Source organism: Pituophis catenifer, unplaced genomic scaffold (assembly GCF_029215685.1).
Source record: "Pituophis catenifer annectens isolate HBS135680 unplaced genomic scaffold, rPitCat1.0.hap2 SCAF_1, whole genome shotgun sequence".
Taxonomy (NCBI): Eukaryota; Metazoa; Chordata; class Lepidosauria; order Squamata; family Colubridae; genus Pituophis; species Pituophis catenifer.
Genome location: NW_027256881.1, coordinates 259,450,238 through 259,470,894, shown reverse-complemented (window position 1 = coordinate 259,470,894; position 20,657 = coordinate 259,450,238). Strand labels below are relative to the sequence as shown.

The 20,657-nt window shown below is 36.1% G+C and overlaps 1 protein-coding gene across 1 annotated transcript in view; it reads right to left on the bottom strand.

Moving 5' to 3' along the window:
* Positions 1 to 754: 754 nt before the first annotated feature.
* Positions 755 to 20,657, bottom strand: part of DCDC1 (doublecortin domain containing 1) — a 274,909-nt gene continuing 255,006 nt past the window's right edge. Inside the window, exons 35-41 of the mRNA XM_070935237.1 lie at positions 20,151 to 20,252; positions 19,519 to 19,655; positions 15,931 to 16,110; positions 11,995 to 12,145; positions 11,516 to 11,625; positions 2,127 to 2,201; positions 755 to 826 (exon numbers count right to left, since the gene is read on the bottom strand). Of these exons, the coding sequence (XP_070791338.1) occupies positions 755 to 826; positions 2,127 to 2,201; positions 11,516 to 11,625; positions 11,995 to 12,145; positions 15,931 to 16,110; positions 19,519 to 19,655; positions 20,151 to 20,252 (827 nt within the window). The remainder of the gene's footprint in view (positions 827 to 2,126; positions 2,202 to 11,515; positions 11,626 to 11,994; positions 12,146 to 15,930; positions 16,111 to 19,518; positions 19,656 to 20,150; positions 20,253 to 20,657) is intronic.

The window sequence follows — 20,657 nt, the reverse complement described above, 5'->3', positions numbered from 1 at the left end:
TGTTTAGAATGCTTGAGACAATCTAAATGTGCTTTCAGTGGAGCGTTCTCAAGTAGAAGAAAATTCCTTAAAACAAATGAATGTAAAAAGAATGAAAACAATGACTGCTAGGAAATAGTTTTCATTATTTAGGAATTCAAACAGTAGAATGTTAATACATGTTTTTTCTTTACAAAGTCAAAATAAATTTGTAATAATAGAGATTTAAGGTTTGAAATTGTTTCTGTTTTGTTAATTACAGTATGATGTCTGAAGATATCTAATCTAAGAAAGGTAAAAACAAAAGCATGTCACAACTACAGTATTTTTGGAGAAAGTAAGAATTTATTATTTTTAAACTTAATGAAAAACAAGCGTTCATAGCAAGCAGAAATAGAGAAATGCTTATCCATGGAACAGAGAAAAATATTTTATCAAAACACTCTTCTTGGCTATGCATTATATACTATGATACATGTGCACCCAGGCACATGCCTTCGTTGACATACTTCCTACAGTGCATAATCTTTTTAAGATATACAATAACATTATATAATGAAGAATGGGCAATTAAAACTAGTGGGAATTATTAGAACATTGACTTATTCCTTTTCCTTAGTAGTAAAAGTATTGCATTTAATCCTAAAATGGATATCTACCTTATCCTATTTGGTTCAATCCAATATATACAATATTCTTAAATTTTTAGACAGGACACTGCTAGATATTTAGCAGTTAGCACATTAATGAAGGCACATTGTAATCTGATCACAGCTCAATTGAAGACATTCTTGCTTCCTTCCCAATCTACAGATAATATGGAGTTTGAGATTATCATGGTAGGAAACTGCAACAAAAAAGATAGACCTGAAATATATTTATTTCCAAATACTCCTCCAAATTTCTTACCCACAAGTTTTGAAATAAAATAATATCCAAATATTTTTTGCATGAGAAGATATTATGTATGTTTCATATCTATATTTTACATTAATATTCACTTTCACTACAGCATTTGAAATTTCATATCCTGGTTGGTATAGCCGAGTCTCACAGATGAATGTAATAAGCATATATTCATTTCAGTTGCAGTCCTAGTCACTTACATGGGAACATGCTTCACTGAACTGAATGGAATTTATTTCTCAGAAAACATAGCTTTAAAATGGATTAGGCACACTCATAAAATAAACCTTATCAATAGTGATTAGTCCTGATATGTATGACTCAATCTTCAGAAGCATATGCTTTTGAATACAGATTAAAGGCAAATACAGAGAGAAAGCATTTGTCTTTCTTCCCTGCTTCTTCATTTCCTGGAACACCTGGAACCCATTAATACAGACAAGCTTCTAGATTAAATGATTTTTTTTTTTTTTGGTCTGATTGGATAAATGTTCTAATGAAATGTAACATCATTAGATATTCTACTGCAGCATTTTAAAGCATTTTACAGGCAATATGTACTGGTGGTCTTGACAGGCAACATATAGCCATAATTGGCATTCAACAGTGATTGAAATAGGCTTTTTTATTGACAAACAATATTTGACATATTACCTGACAGTTCCGTCCCATTTCTAAAATGTTTTACAGTTGTTTATTAATTTAAAGCCATTTCCTTGCTAGTAATTTTTAGCATCTTCTAGTGTTGTTCAACTATTGTTGTGTCAATAAAACAGTAATGAGAATGGGTCTTAAACTGCTGGATGATGCTAGAAAATATCATAAATTGCTAGGGAGGAAGAGGGCTTAATGGTATCTTGATTCTGTATATTGTTATCAAAGAAATATATAGTTAATATCCATATGATAAAATAAGTCCAATTATCTGCAAAATAAAGGATGAAGTAGGAAAAACATTTTTCTAGGACAGAATGTTTCCCTCCTAGAAACATTCACTTGTGATTTAATGACAAAAATTATAGGCTTTCCCCCATAATTATGGAATTCTGTGGTCAATCACCACCACCATTTTATGTTCTGTGGGAAGAAAAATAGATACTTTTACTTAGTGAATTTTCTTTCTCTGTAGGAGTGCTTTACTTGTGTATTTCTTTATGAGCCTTTGCTGAAGTGAGTTAGTTAGAAAGACTAGATTTCTTTCTCTTTTTTAACTTCAGGAAAACACTTACCTAGTCATTGACATCTTCATAAATTCTGTCATTGACATCTTCATGAGGTATTCCGGTAAGAGCCAAAAGAGAGCTATTCATGTTGAGCTGTATAACAATATGTAGAAATAATTAATATATTGCATTTCTTACATTACTTCATATATTCATGAGTTTGTTAAGACTTCAAAATCAAAATATTCAAAACAATTTTTTGCCTAACAAATTTTGCCTATAATTTTTTTCCTTATTTTTTTTCTAACTATTTTTTGGGGAGAAAATGTATCTCAATCAAATTTATGTGAGAAAGATATTTAAAAAGTTTATGGGAAAAACTACATTTGGTTTTTCCCATAATAGAAATAAATAATAAATATTTCTATTATTTATTTCAAATCATTGTTTCAAACAAACATTATTTGTTTGCCCTTTTTCTCTAAAAGTCCTTAATGTTACTTGCAAAGTACAATAAATTAGATTTTTTTTTAAAAAAAGAAACTTGATGTTCTCAAACCATTTAAAAAACCCCAGTCTGACAGCTACAATAATAAATGTATCATAAATTGCATGCATTTAGATTAGTAACTGTAGGAAACTTCAGTTTTTAATCCTGGTTAATATCACAGTTTGTCCTGAGCACAGTATATGTGCTTCTTACTCTGTGGTAAGACACATATGCAAAAAAATCAACACCTCAAAATTCAACCTGTTATTTAGGCATAAGGGAAATAGGTATAAAGAGTCCAAGCTATCTTAGACTGTTTAAATAATGGACAAAGCTTTGCTATTGTCGATTTTCTTTCTGATTTTAAAACTATTTGTTTTCTCTGGCCCATACTGGAGAAGCTGACAAATAAAGATCTGGGTATGGATCCATTCCCTTTTATTTGTTTTATTAGTAATTTTTGCACAACAGCTTAATTGCTAGGGTTCCTAGAGAAGAACAGGATATTTCAAAAAGGCAGAGGAATTAAATATGAGCAAGATTTCAAATAGGATTTTAAAACAATGGTGAGAAGGGATCTTAAAGTTTTTCAATCACTTTCTACAAAGAGACGACTAGAAAAGAGGAAGATAACAATATATATATTTTAGAAGGAAGCTTTCTTGAGTTATTATTTCAACATTTTGGTAATGGATCATAACATACTTAAGGAAAAGCCCATTTTCAAATATTCAGATAAGAGAAACTAGGGGTTATGTGTTCTAGTCCTGCCTTAGGCATGAAATCAGCTGGAGAACTTTGGGCCAGTCATTGTCTCTTAGCCCTAGGAAAGAGACAATGGCAAATCACTTCAAAAATCTTCCCAAGAATATTGCAAGGACTGTCCAGGCAGTCACTAGGAGTCAACACTCACTAAAAGACACACATACACAAATACAAAGGACAGAAGGGTTCCCGCCCCCTTAATTGTGTGCATCAGTAAAAAATAGATATTCAATGTATTTGACAGCACTAAGCTGAACTTTAACTAGCAATGCAACTCTCGTATGTCTACTCTGAAGTAAATTGAGTTTCATAGGCTTCAGTTTTGAATTCCAAAATAATCTTTGAATTAAACAAATTTGTTAGGAGTATATATAGCTGTGATATAAATATCACAAATCTTTAATATTAAATTCATGCTTCATTTGCCCTTACAACATTTTTCAAAGAGTTAATGATTTGTTTTACCAACGTCTATCAGAGCTTTTTAAAAATGAATATAAAATGTTCTATGAATCAGTCATCATTCATATCTGTTAAGATACCCTAAAATGTATTTATTTATGATTTACAGAGCAACAAAACTATTGAATTGACCCCATATCTATCTTTTTAAATTATTTAATTATACGATTGATAAACTCTTCAGAAAAGTAAGTTTAACATGCCTTTCAAGAAAGAATATTATAGACTGAAGTTCAGATACACGTTATACAGTGTAGAGTTATAGCAAAAGATTATTTAACTTTTTAGTAAGAGTTAACTTTGTTGCAATATTTTCAGGATCAGACTCAATAAGATTAGTGAGAGTTAGAGGTTTGAATATATTTTCTTTTATTTACAGCAGGCATTCTATATTCACTGAATATTCTCAGATAGAAGCAATGAAAAAGATGTAGACAGCTCCTTATATATACAATGGGAGGAGCTAGATGTGGGAGTGGTGAATTATGAATACATTAAGGAGTGAAGAATAAATTAACCCCTGATACCCCGTTCATATACTATTTACACATTGGAGAATAAGGCATTTACATCTGACAAATCCCCCTCTAAATGCCGATTCGTTATGCAACACCAATTACATTCAGATTCAGGACAATACAAAACATACAATTTAGAAGTTAAATATTTGTGCTGCTTAGAAGGTAAAGGTTTTGTCAATATGTCAGCTAATTGTTCTGAAGTATCACAATGCACTGCTTTAATAAATCCATCCTGAGATAATTGTCTCACATGTTTAAATTTTATATCTATGTGTCTGGACCTTTGTCCAATGGCGTCAGATCTAGATATTTCAATGGCTGCTTTGTTGTCTTCATGCATAACAAAAGGCAAAGCAGGTTTTTTCCAAACATCTGAAATTAAATCATTAAACCATACAAGGTTATTTGCAGCTTTGGATAAACAAACATATTCTGCTTCTGTCGTTGAAGTGGCCACTAGTTCTTGTTTACCAGTGTACCAGTAAACTGGACAGTCATTTAAGAGGAATATATAGCCAGATGTGCTTTTTCTACATGAGGTGTCTCCAGCCCAGTCCGCATCTGCGTAACATGTAAGCTTTGGTTCTTTATTATTGTTAGGTTCTAACATTAAACAAAAGTCTAGTGTACTTTTCAGATATCTTAAAATTCTTTTAACAGCTTCCCAGTGATACATTGTTGGCTTGCTGACATGTCTGGATAATAAATTGAGTGGTAAAGCGATATCTGGTCTTGTCCAATTAGATATATAAAGAAGTGAACCTATGATTGATCTATAAAATGTGTTATCTTTGAATTCGGGAGAAGATTCATCAGTATTTCTTAGAAAGTCAGTTTGCATAGGAGTATCACAAGGTTTGGCGTTATTTAGATTGCATTTATTTAAAAGTTCTATGATCTTATCTCTCTGAGTAAGTTTGAATCCTCTTTTAGTCTTATTAATTTGAACACCAAGATATTTGTTTACTTTGCCTAGAGATTTTAACGAGAAATGTTCATTTAGCTTAGATACAAAAGTTTCTCTTCTCTCTTTATGTTTTCCTATGTATAAAATGTCATCCACATAAATCAATACAAATTCTACGTAATCATCACCCTTTTTTACAAAGAAACAGTTATCAGCAGTGGTAGCATTGAAGTCCATGGTTTTAAGTACTTTTACTAAACAATCATACCATTGTTTACCAGATTGTTTTAATCCGTATAAACTCTTGTTTAACAACCAAATCTCATTTTTGTTTGTGTATTGACTGTGAGGTGCTCTTACATATATTTCCTTATCTAGTTTTGCGTGTAGATACGCAGTCTGTATGTCATATTGGAATACATCAAGATTGAGTGCTGATGCTACCACTAGAGCTGTTTTGACACTCTCTGTTCTTACTGTGGGGGAATACGTGTCAGTATAGTCCTCCGGATATTTCTGTGCATAACCTTGTGCAACTAGTCTAGCTTTGTATAGGGTATTACCTCCCTCTAAGTTCTTAATTTTATATATCCACCTGGTACCAATAATTGTTTTATCTTTAGGTGCAACTGCAGGTGTAAATACATTTAGTCCTTGTAAACTTTCCATCTCTTTTTTCATCGCTAATTCCCATTTTTCCTTTTCTTTACTAGGGAGTTTTAACACTTCCTCATATGTATTAGGTGTTGTTGGCTCACCATCCATATGCATTATATAATCCTTGTATTTATTTGGTATTTGATTTCTGGTGTTTCTAATAGTTCTTTTAGGTTTACTATCGTTATCATGCAAATATCTTGCTTCCTTTTTTGTTAGTGTATCAGTTTTTATTTTGTGTTGGCTATTTGTCCATGTTTTGGTTTTGTTTTTATATTTGTTGATATCTTGCTTTTCTATAGTCTCTTTCTCATGAGATTTTGTATCTTTGTTGTTATTTGGAAATATTTCATTAAGATGTATTTTAGACCAGTTGGCCTGTTCGTGGAACACAGCTGTTCTGGAGACTATAAATTTGTTATTATTATCAATGAATCTGTATCCTTTAGTGCCTGTCTCGTAACCCATAAATCTGAGTCTTCTGGATACGTTTTCTCCCTTTCTTCTTAATTGCTTAGGTATGTGTACGTCTGCAGTGACTCCAAATATGTGCATGTGTGCTAATTTTGGTTTCCTATTATACATCACTTCATATGGTGTCTTATTTACAATGCTGGACCAGGTTCTATTCTGTGTGTAATTTGAATAATGTAAGGCTTCTGACCAGAATTGTTTGCTTAAGCCAGCATCTTCCAATGTGCATCTAATCATGGTTTGTAATGTTGAGTTCTTCCTCTCCGCAATCCCGTTCTGGAACGCAGAAAATGGGCTAGATGTGTAATGTAACATTCCTTTGTCTTTTAACCATTGGGAGAATTCTTTAGACATGAATTCACATCCCCTATCTGTCATAATTTGTTTTATTTTGATATTGTGTTGTGTTTCTATGCGTTTATAAAATTCTTTAAATTTTTGAAAGGTTTCATCTTTGTGTTTTAATGTATAAACAAATCCATAGCGGCTATAATCGTCTACTATTGTCAAGAAGTAACGTTTTCTATAAGTGATTGATGGAGTTAATGGACCAACTAAGTCCATGTGTACTAAATCAAAAATTTTGTTGGTTGATCTAGTAGATTTTCTTGGTCTGGGACTAGTTTTTAGTTTTGTAGATTTACATACTGAGCATTCCAAATAGTTTTCACAATTTTTTATTTTAACACCTTCTGCGTGTTCAGTCATTTTTTGTACTACAGGAAAACTGGCATGTCCTAACTTCCTATGTAAGATGTGAGCACACTCATCATGAATTGGCTTACCTATTTTTGGTTTTTTTTTATTGTGTGTATCTACGTGATCATGAGACATTTTACATTCATCATTGTCACTGTTGCTAATATTTTCATTATCTACTCCAATACAATCTTCCATATTTGAATCAATGTTATGCAACCATTTTTCCTTTGTTATCAGATAAGGTAGGCCTCCTTTAATCATCACAGTGCCTATATTTATTTTATTCTTCTCCAAAGTCGTTTTTCCTTTAGAAAAAACAAAGTTAATGTCAGAATCTCTACTTAGTTTTATGGCACTTAGTATGTTATGAGGTATTTCAGGTATTAACAATACCCCCTCTATTTTTCCTAGACCAGGCAGGGTTACATTCCCTCTACCTAATACTTGAACCTTTTCTTGGTTAGCTACCTTTATTACAAATTTATCTTCTATAAATGAAGACAATATATTTTTGTTATTAGTGGTGTGATTAGTTGCTCCAGAATCAATAAGCCAATTATTGTTCTCATTTTGCTGTATGTTAGTGTTGTCTTGTTTATTTAATCCATTTAGTGAACCAGATTTTCTATCCTTTGAATTATCTCTGCCCCCTCTATTCTCTTTGTAATTTGGTGGGCTTCTATATCTATGTCTATCTATGGAAGACTGTCTATAATTGTATTTGTTTCTATATTCTGACCTATGTCTTTCCTTTGAAATTTTGGGGCAATCTCTCCTATTGTGTTCCCTGGATCCACAGTTATGACATTTAAATGTTTCATTATATTTTTCTTGGAAAGCTACTTTCCTATATGGTTTGTGTTCTATGTGATTGTTAGAACGATTCCTTCTTGAATTGTCTTCTGCTATTAATTTATTGGATAGACTTTCTATGGATAAGTATCCTAGATTGATTGTGTCTAAATGTGTTATATAATTGTCCCATGATGGATCAAGTGAGTTGATAATAACACTTTTCATTGTTTGGTCTGAAATCACCTCCCCCCTCAAATGCAGCTCAGCTCTTATTTTGTTTAAAGATATTAAGTGCTCACTTATGGAAACCCCTGGTTTTATCCTAGATGAAAAGAAATCTTTAGACATCCTTGTGGTGGTAGCTACACTGTCACTGTGAAACAAATTAAACATGCATTGAATAATTTCTGAAACAGTCAGATTTGGCTTAATGCTGTGATACATTGCAGGAGACACACTAGCTATTAATAAGAAAAATGCTCTATGGTGTAAACAATCTATTTTTAGAGTCCAAGGTCTTTTTGGGGGACTAGTGATAAAAAATAGTAAGTTTTCCTTCATAAAGACAACCTGGAGCTGTTGATACCATTCTTGCAAATTAATGCCATCTACCCTTAGCTTTGGGAAGTCACTGGGTAAATTTCCGACATTATTAGGTCCATTACTTACAACCTGAGGCAGTCCGTGGTCTCGTAAATGCAGAAAGTTACAAAACGGCATGGGGATGCTCGCAACGAGCCTGCACGGTCTCCTCGCCAGTTCATGTCTTCCCGGGCCGTCTGCGTAGTCTTGCGCATGCGCGTTGTCCATTTCTTCCTTGAAGTCGTCGTGAAAGGTTCTCCTCACTGCGGCTCGCTTGTTCTGCTCCTCCTCAGATGAATCGGTCTCTGGTTCGATTTTGGGAGTCCTGACGGCGGCGGCTGTTCTTCCTTTTCTTCTGATGGCGTTGGTGCTTGCTTCGGTCTGTGGCGTGGGGCGGTATCGGCAGGGCTCTCTGGGTTTGGGCGTCGGCGCTCTCGTAGTCAGGATGGGAGCGGGCAGGTCTTGAGGCATTGGCTTGCTCGCTCGTTTCTTCGTTAGCTTTTTAGTAATTTTTAGTTTTGGCCCAAATGCAGCAAAAAGCGTTTTCATTGCTGATTTTATTTGGTAGTTTGTTGAATCACCTTCACTTTCTGATTCTGATTCTTCTTCACAATATTTTTTTCTTCAGTCATATCACTCACTGTTTTTGAGTCTTTAGACTTTTCATTAGTGATGTTTTTCTCTCTCGCTGCTCCGCTGTTCTTCAGCATATCTTGGAGGTTCGCGATGAGGCTTTCATCATTCTTCTGGCTCTTTAATAGTTTTAATATTTCTGACCTGAGTTCGTTATTCTCTATTTCGATTTCCTCCTGGTCATCATTTTCATCTATAATTTCTTCATCTTCAGTGGTGTATTCTTCGGATTCTCTCGAAATTGCGTTTGTGGATTCGTTGAATATTTCTTGTTCTGTTTCCATTTCTTTGCTGTATGCCCTGGTGTTGGGCCTATCTTTCTTAGACATTTTTAAGTTTTTATTGAGTCAATTAACCATCCTCTGCTACCAGCTTGTTGCAATATTTTCAGGATCAGACTCAATAAGATTAGTGAGAGTTAGAGGTTTGAATATATTTTCTTTTATTTACAGCAGGCATTCTATATTCACTGAATATTCTCAGATAGAAGCAATGAAAAAGATGTAGACAGCTCCTTATATATACAATGGGAGGAGCTAGATGTGGGAGTGGTGAATTATGAATACATTAAGGAGTGAAGAATAAATTAACCCCTGATACCCCGTTCATATACTATTTACACATTGGAGAATAAGGCATTTACATCTGACAAACTTACTAAAGAAGTAAAAGAAGGAAATGAATAAAAATAAAAAAGAGCCCGTTTGGTCTAGTGGTTAAGGCTAGAAAGTGGGAGTTCAAGTCCCACCTTAGCATGAAAGCCAGCTGGGTGATTTGGGGCCAGTCAGTCAGTCTCTCTCTCTCTCAACTCCAACCCTCCCAAGGCTGTTGTTGTGGGGAAAATAGGGGGAAGAAGATTGTTGGACACATTTGCTGCTCTGAATTATTTGTAAAAATAATAAAGGTGGGATACAAATAAATAAATAAAGATTTGCAAATATTTTCCTGCTGCTCATAGGTTACTAACTGTAAATTTGTTATAAATTAAATACAATTACAGCAAATAACTGAGATTTCTCCCTGTGTCCAAAGAGTTTCTCTCTTTCTAATCAATTTTTTTAAAATAAGAACCAAACTAAATACATTGATGAAACTGCTATCTCCTGCCATCAGTTTATGAACACTTAACTTTAAAGTATCTTCAGCGACTGAAGTTATATTTACTATTCTCTCTCTCTCTCTCTCTCTCTCTCTCTCTCTCTCTCTCCCTCTCTCCCTCCCTCCCTCCCTCCCCCTCCCTCCCTCCCTCCCTTCCTCCCTCTCACTCCCCGTGTGCATGTACATATACATAAGCATGTCTTAAAGGTATTCTAGAAATTAAGTCCCTACTGCTGAATCATTCCTGCTGAGATTTTGCTCTCACCAAAAACACATAATGGGAATCTTTAATCAGGGCATCACAGAGCTGCCTGCAGCAACTGTTCTAAGCGATGCTTCTTTTATGGCTTTTCTACAACAGGAGGCAAGCAGGAGAATTAATGGGATATTCCGTATAAGTAAGCTTTCCCTGCTTCTAAATTTATGCACACAGTATAGGCATTTAATCTAACTGGTCTCTTGGTTCAGCCAAACAGTTGCAGTGACATATGGACAGTGAGAAATGTGGAAATAGTCAGCATATATTACCGGCACATGATTAACATGGAAAGTATATTTGATGTTCATGTGGATGCACAATGTATAGCTATCCAAACCATTTTAGTGAGGCATTGTCCATAACTAAATACCGCCATGGATTGAAAAAAAATCTGGATTAAATAATTCCAATAAAATTGTAGAACACAAATAGGCTTTTGTTTGTTCTTGTAATTCTATTTATTTTTAAAATACTCGAAGCCTGCTTCCATGAGTAATCAGCTTGCAAAAAACCTGGATCCAGAAATGGCACTAGCTCATATCCCCTCATATTTCAGTGTGTTACATATTGTTAAATATTACTGAAGGAATTATAAAAACAAGTTAAGGAAATTCATTTCATTTATTTATTCAATTGATATGGCCACACATCTCAAGTACACGATTCTATGCAGCTCACATTAAAACAAATGGAAATATATAAAATGCTAAATTATTTATGGTGGTGAATCATAGCATAGCTAAGAAATGGGCTCCATCCCATACTGGGGTCCCAGGCTCAAAGCCTTACAGAAGGCCAGCAGGATGGGGGTCAATGTAATCTCAGGAGGCATGATGTTCCAGAGGACAAGATCCATTGCAGAAAAGGGTCTTCTTTGGAGCCCCACCACCCAGCATTCTTTGCTTAAATCAATTTTATACTGAATTAAGTTAGGTACATTTGAATCTGAAATGCTCTTACCAAAAGTTTCCTTGTCCCGATGATGGCTATGGATTCTGAACTCTAACCGAAACCATCTAATTCAATTAAATCTTACCTCACAAGAGCAGCGGGAAAATAAAATTATAACTAATGATGCAGCATATAATATTATTACTGTTATACAATGTATTGTGATACAACCTTATCTATAACTTTTGTTGATGGCGAAACAACAATGTTGGTAGATTCTGGACCTTGCTGCTTCCGAATTCTTGCATAATGAGCTCTAATTTCTATTTCATGCTGTACAGCTGAAAAAAAACAATGATATTTCAGGAATGAAACTGATTTCTCTAAATTCTGTCTTGAAACACAAACAAGTATAGTTAATTTTAATTTAAGGTTGTTTTATAGAATAAGTCCATTTGTCTGTCTTTTGTAAATTTGAGCATTATTCAGAAACCTGCCGCTTAAATTTGCAGCAGCTAAATCAGATTCAGACATGGCTCTTAGATCAGAAGGAGAAGGAAAACCACAGTATGAGCAGTGCTCCTGCCCATAAATATGATATGCAAACCCATGTTCAAAAATTACAAGCAATCTCATGATTATGACACTTTCAATTATATAGAAGATTGCTAAGAAATTCCAAAGGTCCTTTTAACATTTAAGTAGACTACCTTTTTGGCTCATAAAGGCATGTCCTGTGGAAACGCAAACAATCATGTCTCTTTCTATTTCTTCCCATGATTGCAGCTGGTGTCCATCAAGTGTATATAGTAACTTTGCAGACTGTGTCATTTTTAGATGAGTTGTACAACTGTCAAGTAGCTGAAATATTAAAACTGCATTACTATTCAGAAGTCTCTTTGACAGTAAGTCAGAATTTACAGTTTTCAAAGTATCAGCCAAAGCAGAGACACCCCTGCTGTAGAACATTTATACATAATTAGTTGCATAATCGGTGATTATTTTTTTTCAGCCATAATTTATAACTAAGTTAAAACAAATACATTTGTACCAAATAATCAAGATTATACTTGGACATTATAGTAAACCTGAAAGAAAAATGAGGGCTGCTTGCATAAACAAGGATGGAGAAGTATACAGATAGTCCTTGAGTTATGACCACGATTGAGCCCAAAATTTATATTGCTAAATGAAACATTTGTTCAGTGAATTTTGCCCCATTTTATGACTTTTCTTGTTACAGTTCTTAATCGAATCACTGCAATTGTTAAGTTAGTAACATGGTTGCTAAGTAAATCTGGCTTCCCTATTGATTTTGCTTGTAGCAAAAGGTGATTACATGACCCCGGGACATGCAACTGTCATAAGTATGAGTCAGTTGCCAAGCATCCAAATTTAGATTATGTGATCATGGGGCTGCTGTAACAGCCATAAGTGTGAAAAATGGTCATAAGTCACTTTTTTCTGTGCTGTTGTAACTTTGAACGATCACTAAATGAACTGTTGTAAGTTGAGGACTACCTGTAATGAATGATGTTGGTGTTAACTAGTCATGGATAGTTTTCTTTTCTCTTGGCTCCTTCTTTTGAATTTTTCTCTTTAATATTTTATCTTTTGCTTTGCATAAGATTATGCTTTTGCTTAAAGGAGCCCAATGGCTCGTGTGGTTAGGATGCTAGGTTAACAAGTCTGTGTTCGAGACATGAGTGCTGCCATGGGGTGGAGTGAACTCCCATTCTTTGCTCCAACTCCTGTCAGGGACTGAAATGAGCCCCCAAGTGGGTGTCCCCCAGACAATGGTTATGTCACTGGCTAATTGTTTCAACCCAGAAGCATCTCGCTGCTTCTGACCCAGGTGCAATGCGATGCTTTTATGTATTTGCATTTGCATTTATGTATTTGCATATCAGTGTGTAAATGTGTGTTTGTTTGTTTATTTTGGGACCATGCAGTGCTTCGGATTAAAATATAGAAGTGCCAACAGTGCTTGTTTGCAAGCCATTAAAACCACCGTGTCTATTGTCAGAATCTCATGCCATGAAATTTATACTGCAAGGAACAACTAACCTGGAATTCTTCACAATCAAAATTAATTTGTTACTCTAAATTCCTTTTAAAATGCTCTTTTGTGCATACAATATGTCTATTTGGATCCGCTCCAGTCCGGCTTCAGACCTGGGTACAGCACGGAAACGGCATTGGTTGCATTGGTGGATGATCTCTGGAGGGCCCGGGATAGGGGTTATTCCTCTATCCTGGTCCTATTAGACCTCTCAGCAGCTTTTGATACCATCGATGGTATCATGTTGCGCCGGCTGGAGGGATTGGGAGTGGGGGGCACCGTTTTGCGGTGGTTCTCCTCCTATCTCTCCGACCGGTCGCAATCTGTGTTGACAGGAGGGCAGCGGTCGACCCCAAGGCACCTTGTTTGTGGGATGCCACAAGGGTCGGTCTTCTCACCCCTCCTGTTCAACATTTATGTGAAGCCGCTGGGTGAGATCATCCATGGTTTTGGGGTGGAGTTCCATCAGTACGTTGCTGATACTCAGCTGTACATTTCCACCCCAGACCATCCCAACGATGCCTTGGAAGTGATGTCCCGGTGCCTGGAGGCCATGCGGGTCTGGATGGGGAGAAACAGGCTTTGACTCAACCCTTCCAAGACCGAGTGGCTGTGGCTGCCGGCGTCCCGGTATAGCCAGCTGACGCCATCACTGGTTATTGGGGGCGAATCATTGGCCCCCACGGAAGGGGCCCGCAACTTGGGCGTCCTCCTGGATGCACGGCTGTCTTTAGAAGGCCATATGACGGCTGTGGCCAGGGGGGCTTTTTATCAGGTTCGCCTGATACGCCAGTTGCGCCCCTTTCTGGACCGGGACTCCCTACGCATGGTCACTCAAGCACTCGTCACCTCTCATCTGGACTATTGTAACGCTCTCTACATGGGGCTCCCCTTGGGGTACACCCGGAGGCTCCAACTGGTGCAGAATGCGGCCGCGCGGGGGATTATGGGAGCGACGGGGCACTCCCATGTGACTCCTCTCCTGTGCGAGCTGCATTGGCTTCCGGTGGACTTCCATGTGCGCTTCAAGGTGTTGGTGATCACCTTTAAAGCGCTCCATGGCTTAGGGCCGGGGTACTTACGGGACTGCCTACTACCACCAATAGCCTCCCACCGGCCAGTTCGCTCCCACAAAGAGGGCCTCCTCAGGGTGCCGTCGGCCAGATAATGCCAGCTGGCGACCCCCAGGAGGAGAGCCTTCTCTGTGGTGGCACCTACCCTTTGGAACAATCTACCCCCAGAGATACGAGTGATCTCCGAACTCCGGACTTTTCGTCGGGCCCTAAAAACTTATTTTTTTCAGTTAGCCGGTCTGTCTTGATTTTATGGTTGGTTTTAAAATTTGATACGGATTTTAAATTGACAAGTTTTAAATTATGGGCCAAATTTATTTAATTATTTTAAATCTATTTTTAACTGTAACGTTATGTATAAATGTTTTTATTTTGGCTGTTCACCGCCCTGAGTCCGAAAGGAGAAGGGCGGTATAGAAGTTTGAATAATAATAATAATAATAATAATAATAATAATAATAATAATAATAATAATAATAATAATAATAATAATAATAATAATAATAGGCTGATCAAGTGTTTGGTTTTTTTTTTATTTCTGTTTTAAGGAGACTTTAGATAGTATTCATGTGGGGAGTGTAAGAAATACAGAGAATTATCTAAATTGACACGGAGTGATTTCAAGTACAGTATATAATTACAGAATTTATACAACAAATTGTATAGGTATTCCTTGACTTATGACCACAACCGAGCCCAAAATTACCATTGCTAAGCAAAACAGTTAAATGAGTTTTGCCCCATTTTACAACCTTTCTTGCCACAGTTGTTAAGTAAATCACTGCAGTTGTTAAGTTAGTAACATGGTTATTAAGTGAATCTGGCTTCCCCATTGACTTTGCTTGTCAGAGGGTCGCAAAAGTTGATCACATGACGCTGGGACACTGCAACCATCATAAATACATGCTAGTTGCCAAGCTCCACAGTTTGATCACATGACCATGCTGCAATGGTTGTAAGTCTGAAAAATAAGTCATAAGTCATGCAAAGGTGCTTTTCAAAAGGCAACTTGACTTTCTTGTCAAGCAAGTCCAGGTGCCTTTTGAAAAGCAACTTTGGGACAACCGTGACCTGGATGATAGAGAATGTCCAAAGATATTGTCATGCATCATCTTTTTCAGTGCCATTATAACTTCATATGGTCACAAACTAAATGGTTCTAAGTCAAGGACTACCTGTATACAATTGTATAAGGACAGACATCAGTACAGAAATTTCATAAGTTGATGAAATACATCTCTCAGGGTCTAACTAGCGTGATCAAGGTGAGGATTTTGTTGTTCCTCATCCAGTGGAATGCCATATATCTCCAACCTTTGTTTTAAGCAAAAGAAACACAATGATGCAGCGAGCATGATAAGGTTATCTTGAAAGCAACTGATGTATATTCGCCACTATGAAGTAGCAGTTAAGATGTTTTTGGGTTTTTTTTTTGAAATTTTATTTAAAGGAGCAATCCTCAATATTTATTTCCTTACTTTATTTATTTAAAGAAAGGTTATGCTCTTTACCTCTGTCATTGATTTTCCCCACGCATGTGCTCCCTTGTCAGGTATATTTCCATTTGCGTAAGCCCACACTCTTTTGGTTGTGGGCTGCTTGTAGAGACCCTTGTCATTTTTTGCAAGTAATTTAGGAGAAAAGGGAGAACTTCTTTGGAACTGTAGTGCTTCAAGCTCTGAAAGGTGCATCTAGGGTGAAACATAATCAAAGCCTCGGAGTTAGAATCAATGGCTGACTCTGTATGGTAGTTTATAATTTGCAAAGCCACACAGAATGAATATAAAGCAACAAAAAGTATGTTACGTTAGAATTATGAACACTGATATTTATCCTTCAGTTTAAGCAAGAGCGATTTAAGGCATTAACTCAATTTTTGGGTAAGAAGTAGCCCTGAATACTTTTTATTCCCTGAAGCCAAACAGCAATTAAATCTTCCAAACATACAAGCATGGGAATACCCATTTAGAGGATTGTGAAAATATTTACTGAACTATATACTTCTATCCAATGTATATATAAGGGTAGAGGCTCAGGCTCAACCCATCCAAGACCGAGTGGCTGTGGTTTCCGACATCCCAATATAGTCAGCTGGTGCCATCACTGACTATTGGGGGCGAATCATTGGCCCCCACAGAAAGGCTCGCAACTTGGGCGTCCTCCTGGATTCATGGCTGTCTTTAGAAGAGCACTTGACGGCCGTGACCGGGAGGATTTTTCATCAGGTTCGCCTGATCCACCGGTTGCATCCCTTTCTAGATCGGGACTCCCTACGCACAGTCACTCATGCCCTCGTCACCTCTCGTCTAGACTATTGTAACGCTCTCTACATGGGGCTCCCCTTGAGGTGCACTTGGAGGCTCCAACTGGCGCAGAGTGCGGCCGCGCGGGTGGTTATGGGAGCGACGTGGGGTTCCCATGTAACACCTCTCCTGCATGAGCTGCACTGGCTCCCAGTGGTCTTCCGAGTGCGCTTCAAGGTTTTGGTTATCACCTTTAAAGCGCTCCATGGCTTAGGACCTGTCCTATGTGACCGCCTGCTACCACCAATAGCCTCCCACCGGCCAGTACGCTCCCATACAGAGGGGCTCCTCCGGGTGCCGTCGGCCAAACAATGTCGACTGGCGGCCCCTAGGGGGAGAGCCTTCTCTGTGGGGGCACCTACGATCTGGAACGAGCTCCCCCCGGAGATACGGAGGATCCCGGATCTGCGCACCTTCCGTCGCGCACTTAAGACATTTTTATTTCATCAAGCTGGCTTGGCCTAAATCTTCTCCCCTTTTAAAATGAAAATTTTAATTTGTTTTAAATTATGGGGTATTTTAAATTGTTCATAACAAATTATTTAATTCGTTTTTATTCTATTTTAAATTTTTGTATTTATGTGTTTTATTCTGTGGCTGTTCACCGCCCTGAGTCCTTTGGGAGTAGGGCGGTATAGAAATTTAATAAAAATAAAATAAATAAATAAAATACCCTATGACCACTGGAGATTTAAATGTGAGAACAAGGAAGACATCTAATTAAAGTGACCCCTGAATGTTAAACTATTTGACTGAATCTAGAAAGGTGACTTAAAGAGGCTTGGATAACACCCTGGACTATATAAATGGACCTGACTGACTATTTATGCAACATAAAGAACTGTGATTAGTGGACACTTTGAAGAGTAACCTCAGGCTGGAATAAATGGAAGTGGAATTTATTAAAATTAAATAAGATGCAACAGAAGAATATGAATAGAATTAATTTGTATGTTTAAATAATATTGTGATTGGTATTAGAATTGCACATTTAAATATTAAACAATGAAATAATGAAGGATAGTACTGTAATACAAAGGGAACGTCTTTTAATATAATGGTCACATGACTAAAAGTTAGAATAAAGACAGAAATAAGAGAAAGGGGAAATATTTGTATACACATTTTTATAAGATAAGTGTAATGATAAGAGAGAGGTTTAGAAATTGAACAGCGGGAGATTATAATTTGATATAAATGTGTATTACTATTAGAAATATATTTGCTGGATAAATGTGATAACTATGATTAATAATATTATTTTATTTGTACTGAAATATATGGCATCCAGGTGTCACGCTGTTCATGCATTGATATGTATGTGTAATATAAAATAAAAAACATTTTTTAAAAAAAATGGAATTGAATCTTCCAGTGAAGACCTGAAGGCAAATATGGGTCAGGGAAAAGAAATCTGGAGCCATGACATCTGCAGCAAACCAAGATTTCATCAAAATGTCAAAATGTATACCTGCAACAATGCAATGCAAATACAAACACAAACAGGGTGGGGTTTTCATCACGACACCACTAGATATGTATGTATTATGTATATCACTTTTGCTCTCCTGCAGACTTCAAAGTATGGAAGCTAATCTGTTGTGCACATTTGAAGGTTCCGGTAAATGACGACTCATTAAAGTTATCCTATACATTCTTTAGAGCATTTAGTGAGTGTCTGAACAGCCATATTTGTGGATTATGCAGGGTTCTGGACTGTAATACCTTCCATTCTTTCTGATTTTTTAAAAAAATGTTTTATATTGCTATAAGACATACATAAGACATGATATTATTTGGTACTGTGTATTTATACAGTTGAGTAGAGATTATTAGCAGTATAATGTTTAGATGATCTCCCCCACCCACACAGACAGGCAAGACCCCAGAATATAAACTGACAGCAATCAGCACTCCTTACTAGCACTGATGATGTTATCTAGTTAGGGTAATGAAACGTCTGCAAGAAAACAAAGCAAGCTCAAAGAGGACCAAGGACCCCTCAATGTTTAGATGACTTAGACCATTAAATTCTTTCTGATAGCTCTGATAGCTCAACAAGATCTGGGTCCTCATTTTCAGAGCTTAGAAGTGAGTGGGAAGGCAGTATTTAGCACAACCTTGTCCATGATTGTGGTCTATTTGGATTTATGTCCCCCTATTTGGCAAGAACTGCTTAGGAGCAAGGAAACATGACAAGGAGCAACTCATGTTTGGTAATTGGTCATGCCCACAATGACAGCCCCCTTCATGCAATCATTTTGTGAGACCATCCACAACTTTCAAATATGTTTATTAACCCAAAATATTCTTATTAAACAGAATGAAGTTATCTTTGTAGTTCTGTACTTTAGAGTGCTTCTAAAAAAATATAGCATACTGTATTGCTCTTTTCCCAATTACTTCATAGTGATAATTTTTGAAAGACTTAATGAAAATAGTTGGTTGAAACGCAGTGCTTCCATTTATAAACTAAAATTTATTCCAAGATGATAAAACTGCAGTCTCAAGGGAGACTACCAGTTTCCTTTTTCTCAAGAATAATATGTGGATTAAGGGAATGTGAAACATGTAGCTAAAATGTTTAGATAAGAAAGAAGAAAAAAGAATAAATTTTGCTTCCAAGATCAATCCACATAATGTAAATTAAACATATTTCTCTCTCATTGTGACAAGGAGTCATAGTTCAGACATTTTTTTTTTTGAGTTAGCAGATCACAAATCTTTTTCTAAAGCATTTAGAACTAAAGATTTCATTTCTCAGGAAATTGGGTATCACAAAGTATATATCCACACCTCTGCATGTTGTATGGTTTTCATGAGCTTCATCTCTTCTTGAGTTTCTTCTGTCCAGCCTCCTTCTACTACCACAGGCTGGAAAGGGCTCTTAGTGGGCACCAAATCAGCAGCTTTATATTTTGTTATACGACGTCCTAAAATAAGAATGGGTTTTAGAGCATTTTTTTTTTAAAAATGTATAAGAATTTTAATTCAGTGGAACAAATGGGAATAATCCAATAATTACTATTTTCTTCATTCTCATTTCACATTAACATGTTTGCATTGTATTATTCCTTAATAAAATCTAACTCTATTCTCTATGGGATCTGTGGTTGCAGTTTTGAGGTCCATATTTGCTCTGAGATGTAGAGATAAAGAATTTAAAAATTAAAAAATCTTGCATACCAGTCATACTGGATAGTCCTTGTGTAATAGTAGCAAGAAAAGGATGTGTTTCCAATGATGTTAATATAATACCGTAAACTTAGAACATTGGCATCATTATTATAAAGGGATGTCAGCTTGAAAAATCTCAAAAAGAAGTTTTTGATACATGAACTAATGTAATTTGTTATCTCAGGTTAATATTATATTGTTATTAAAAATAACATAATTACAATGAAATCAATTTCCACTATTATACTGACCTTGCAGTTGTCTCATTTTATGTTTCATTGCATTAAGGTCTGCCAGAATTTTATCTTTTTCTAGCCACCTCTGTTTTTCTTGCCTTTCTATGTTTTGCAAAGCTATAATGAAAAAAAAAATACATTTTTGGTACAGTTTTTTTTAAAAAAATTATTTTGCATCTAAAGATAATTAGATGGAAAAATAATTGGATCTATTTCAGCAAATACACTTTAAAAATCAGATACTTTTAGCAAACTAAGTAGATCCAACTCTGAACATGCAATTAAAAGGTAAGTGGCTCAAGAAATTTTTTTGTGAAAATGCTCAAGTGCTTAAAACATCCCTTTGTCAAACATGTACAGAATAACGATAATTTGGAAAGTTACAAATTCAGTACCATTTAGTACTGTAACTCTATGTGAAAAATAGGACCTTTTAAAATAGTAATTTACCCAAAAAAGAGAATTGCTCTCCACTCCATCCTCCCCATCCCCCCAAGCCCCCCACCCCCAATGAATTGGGAA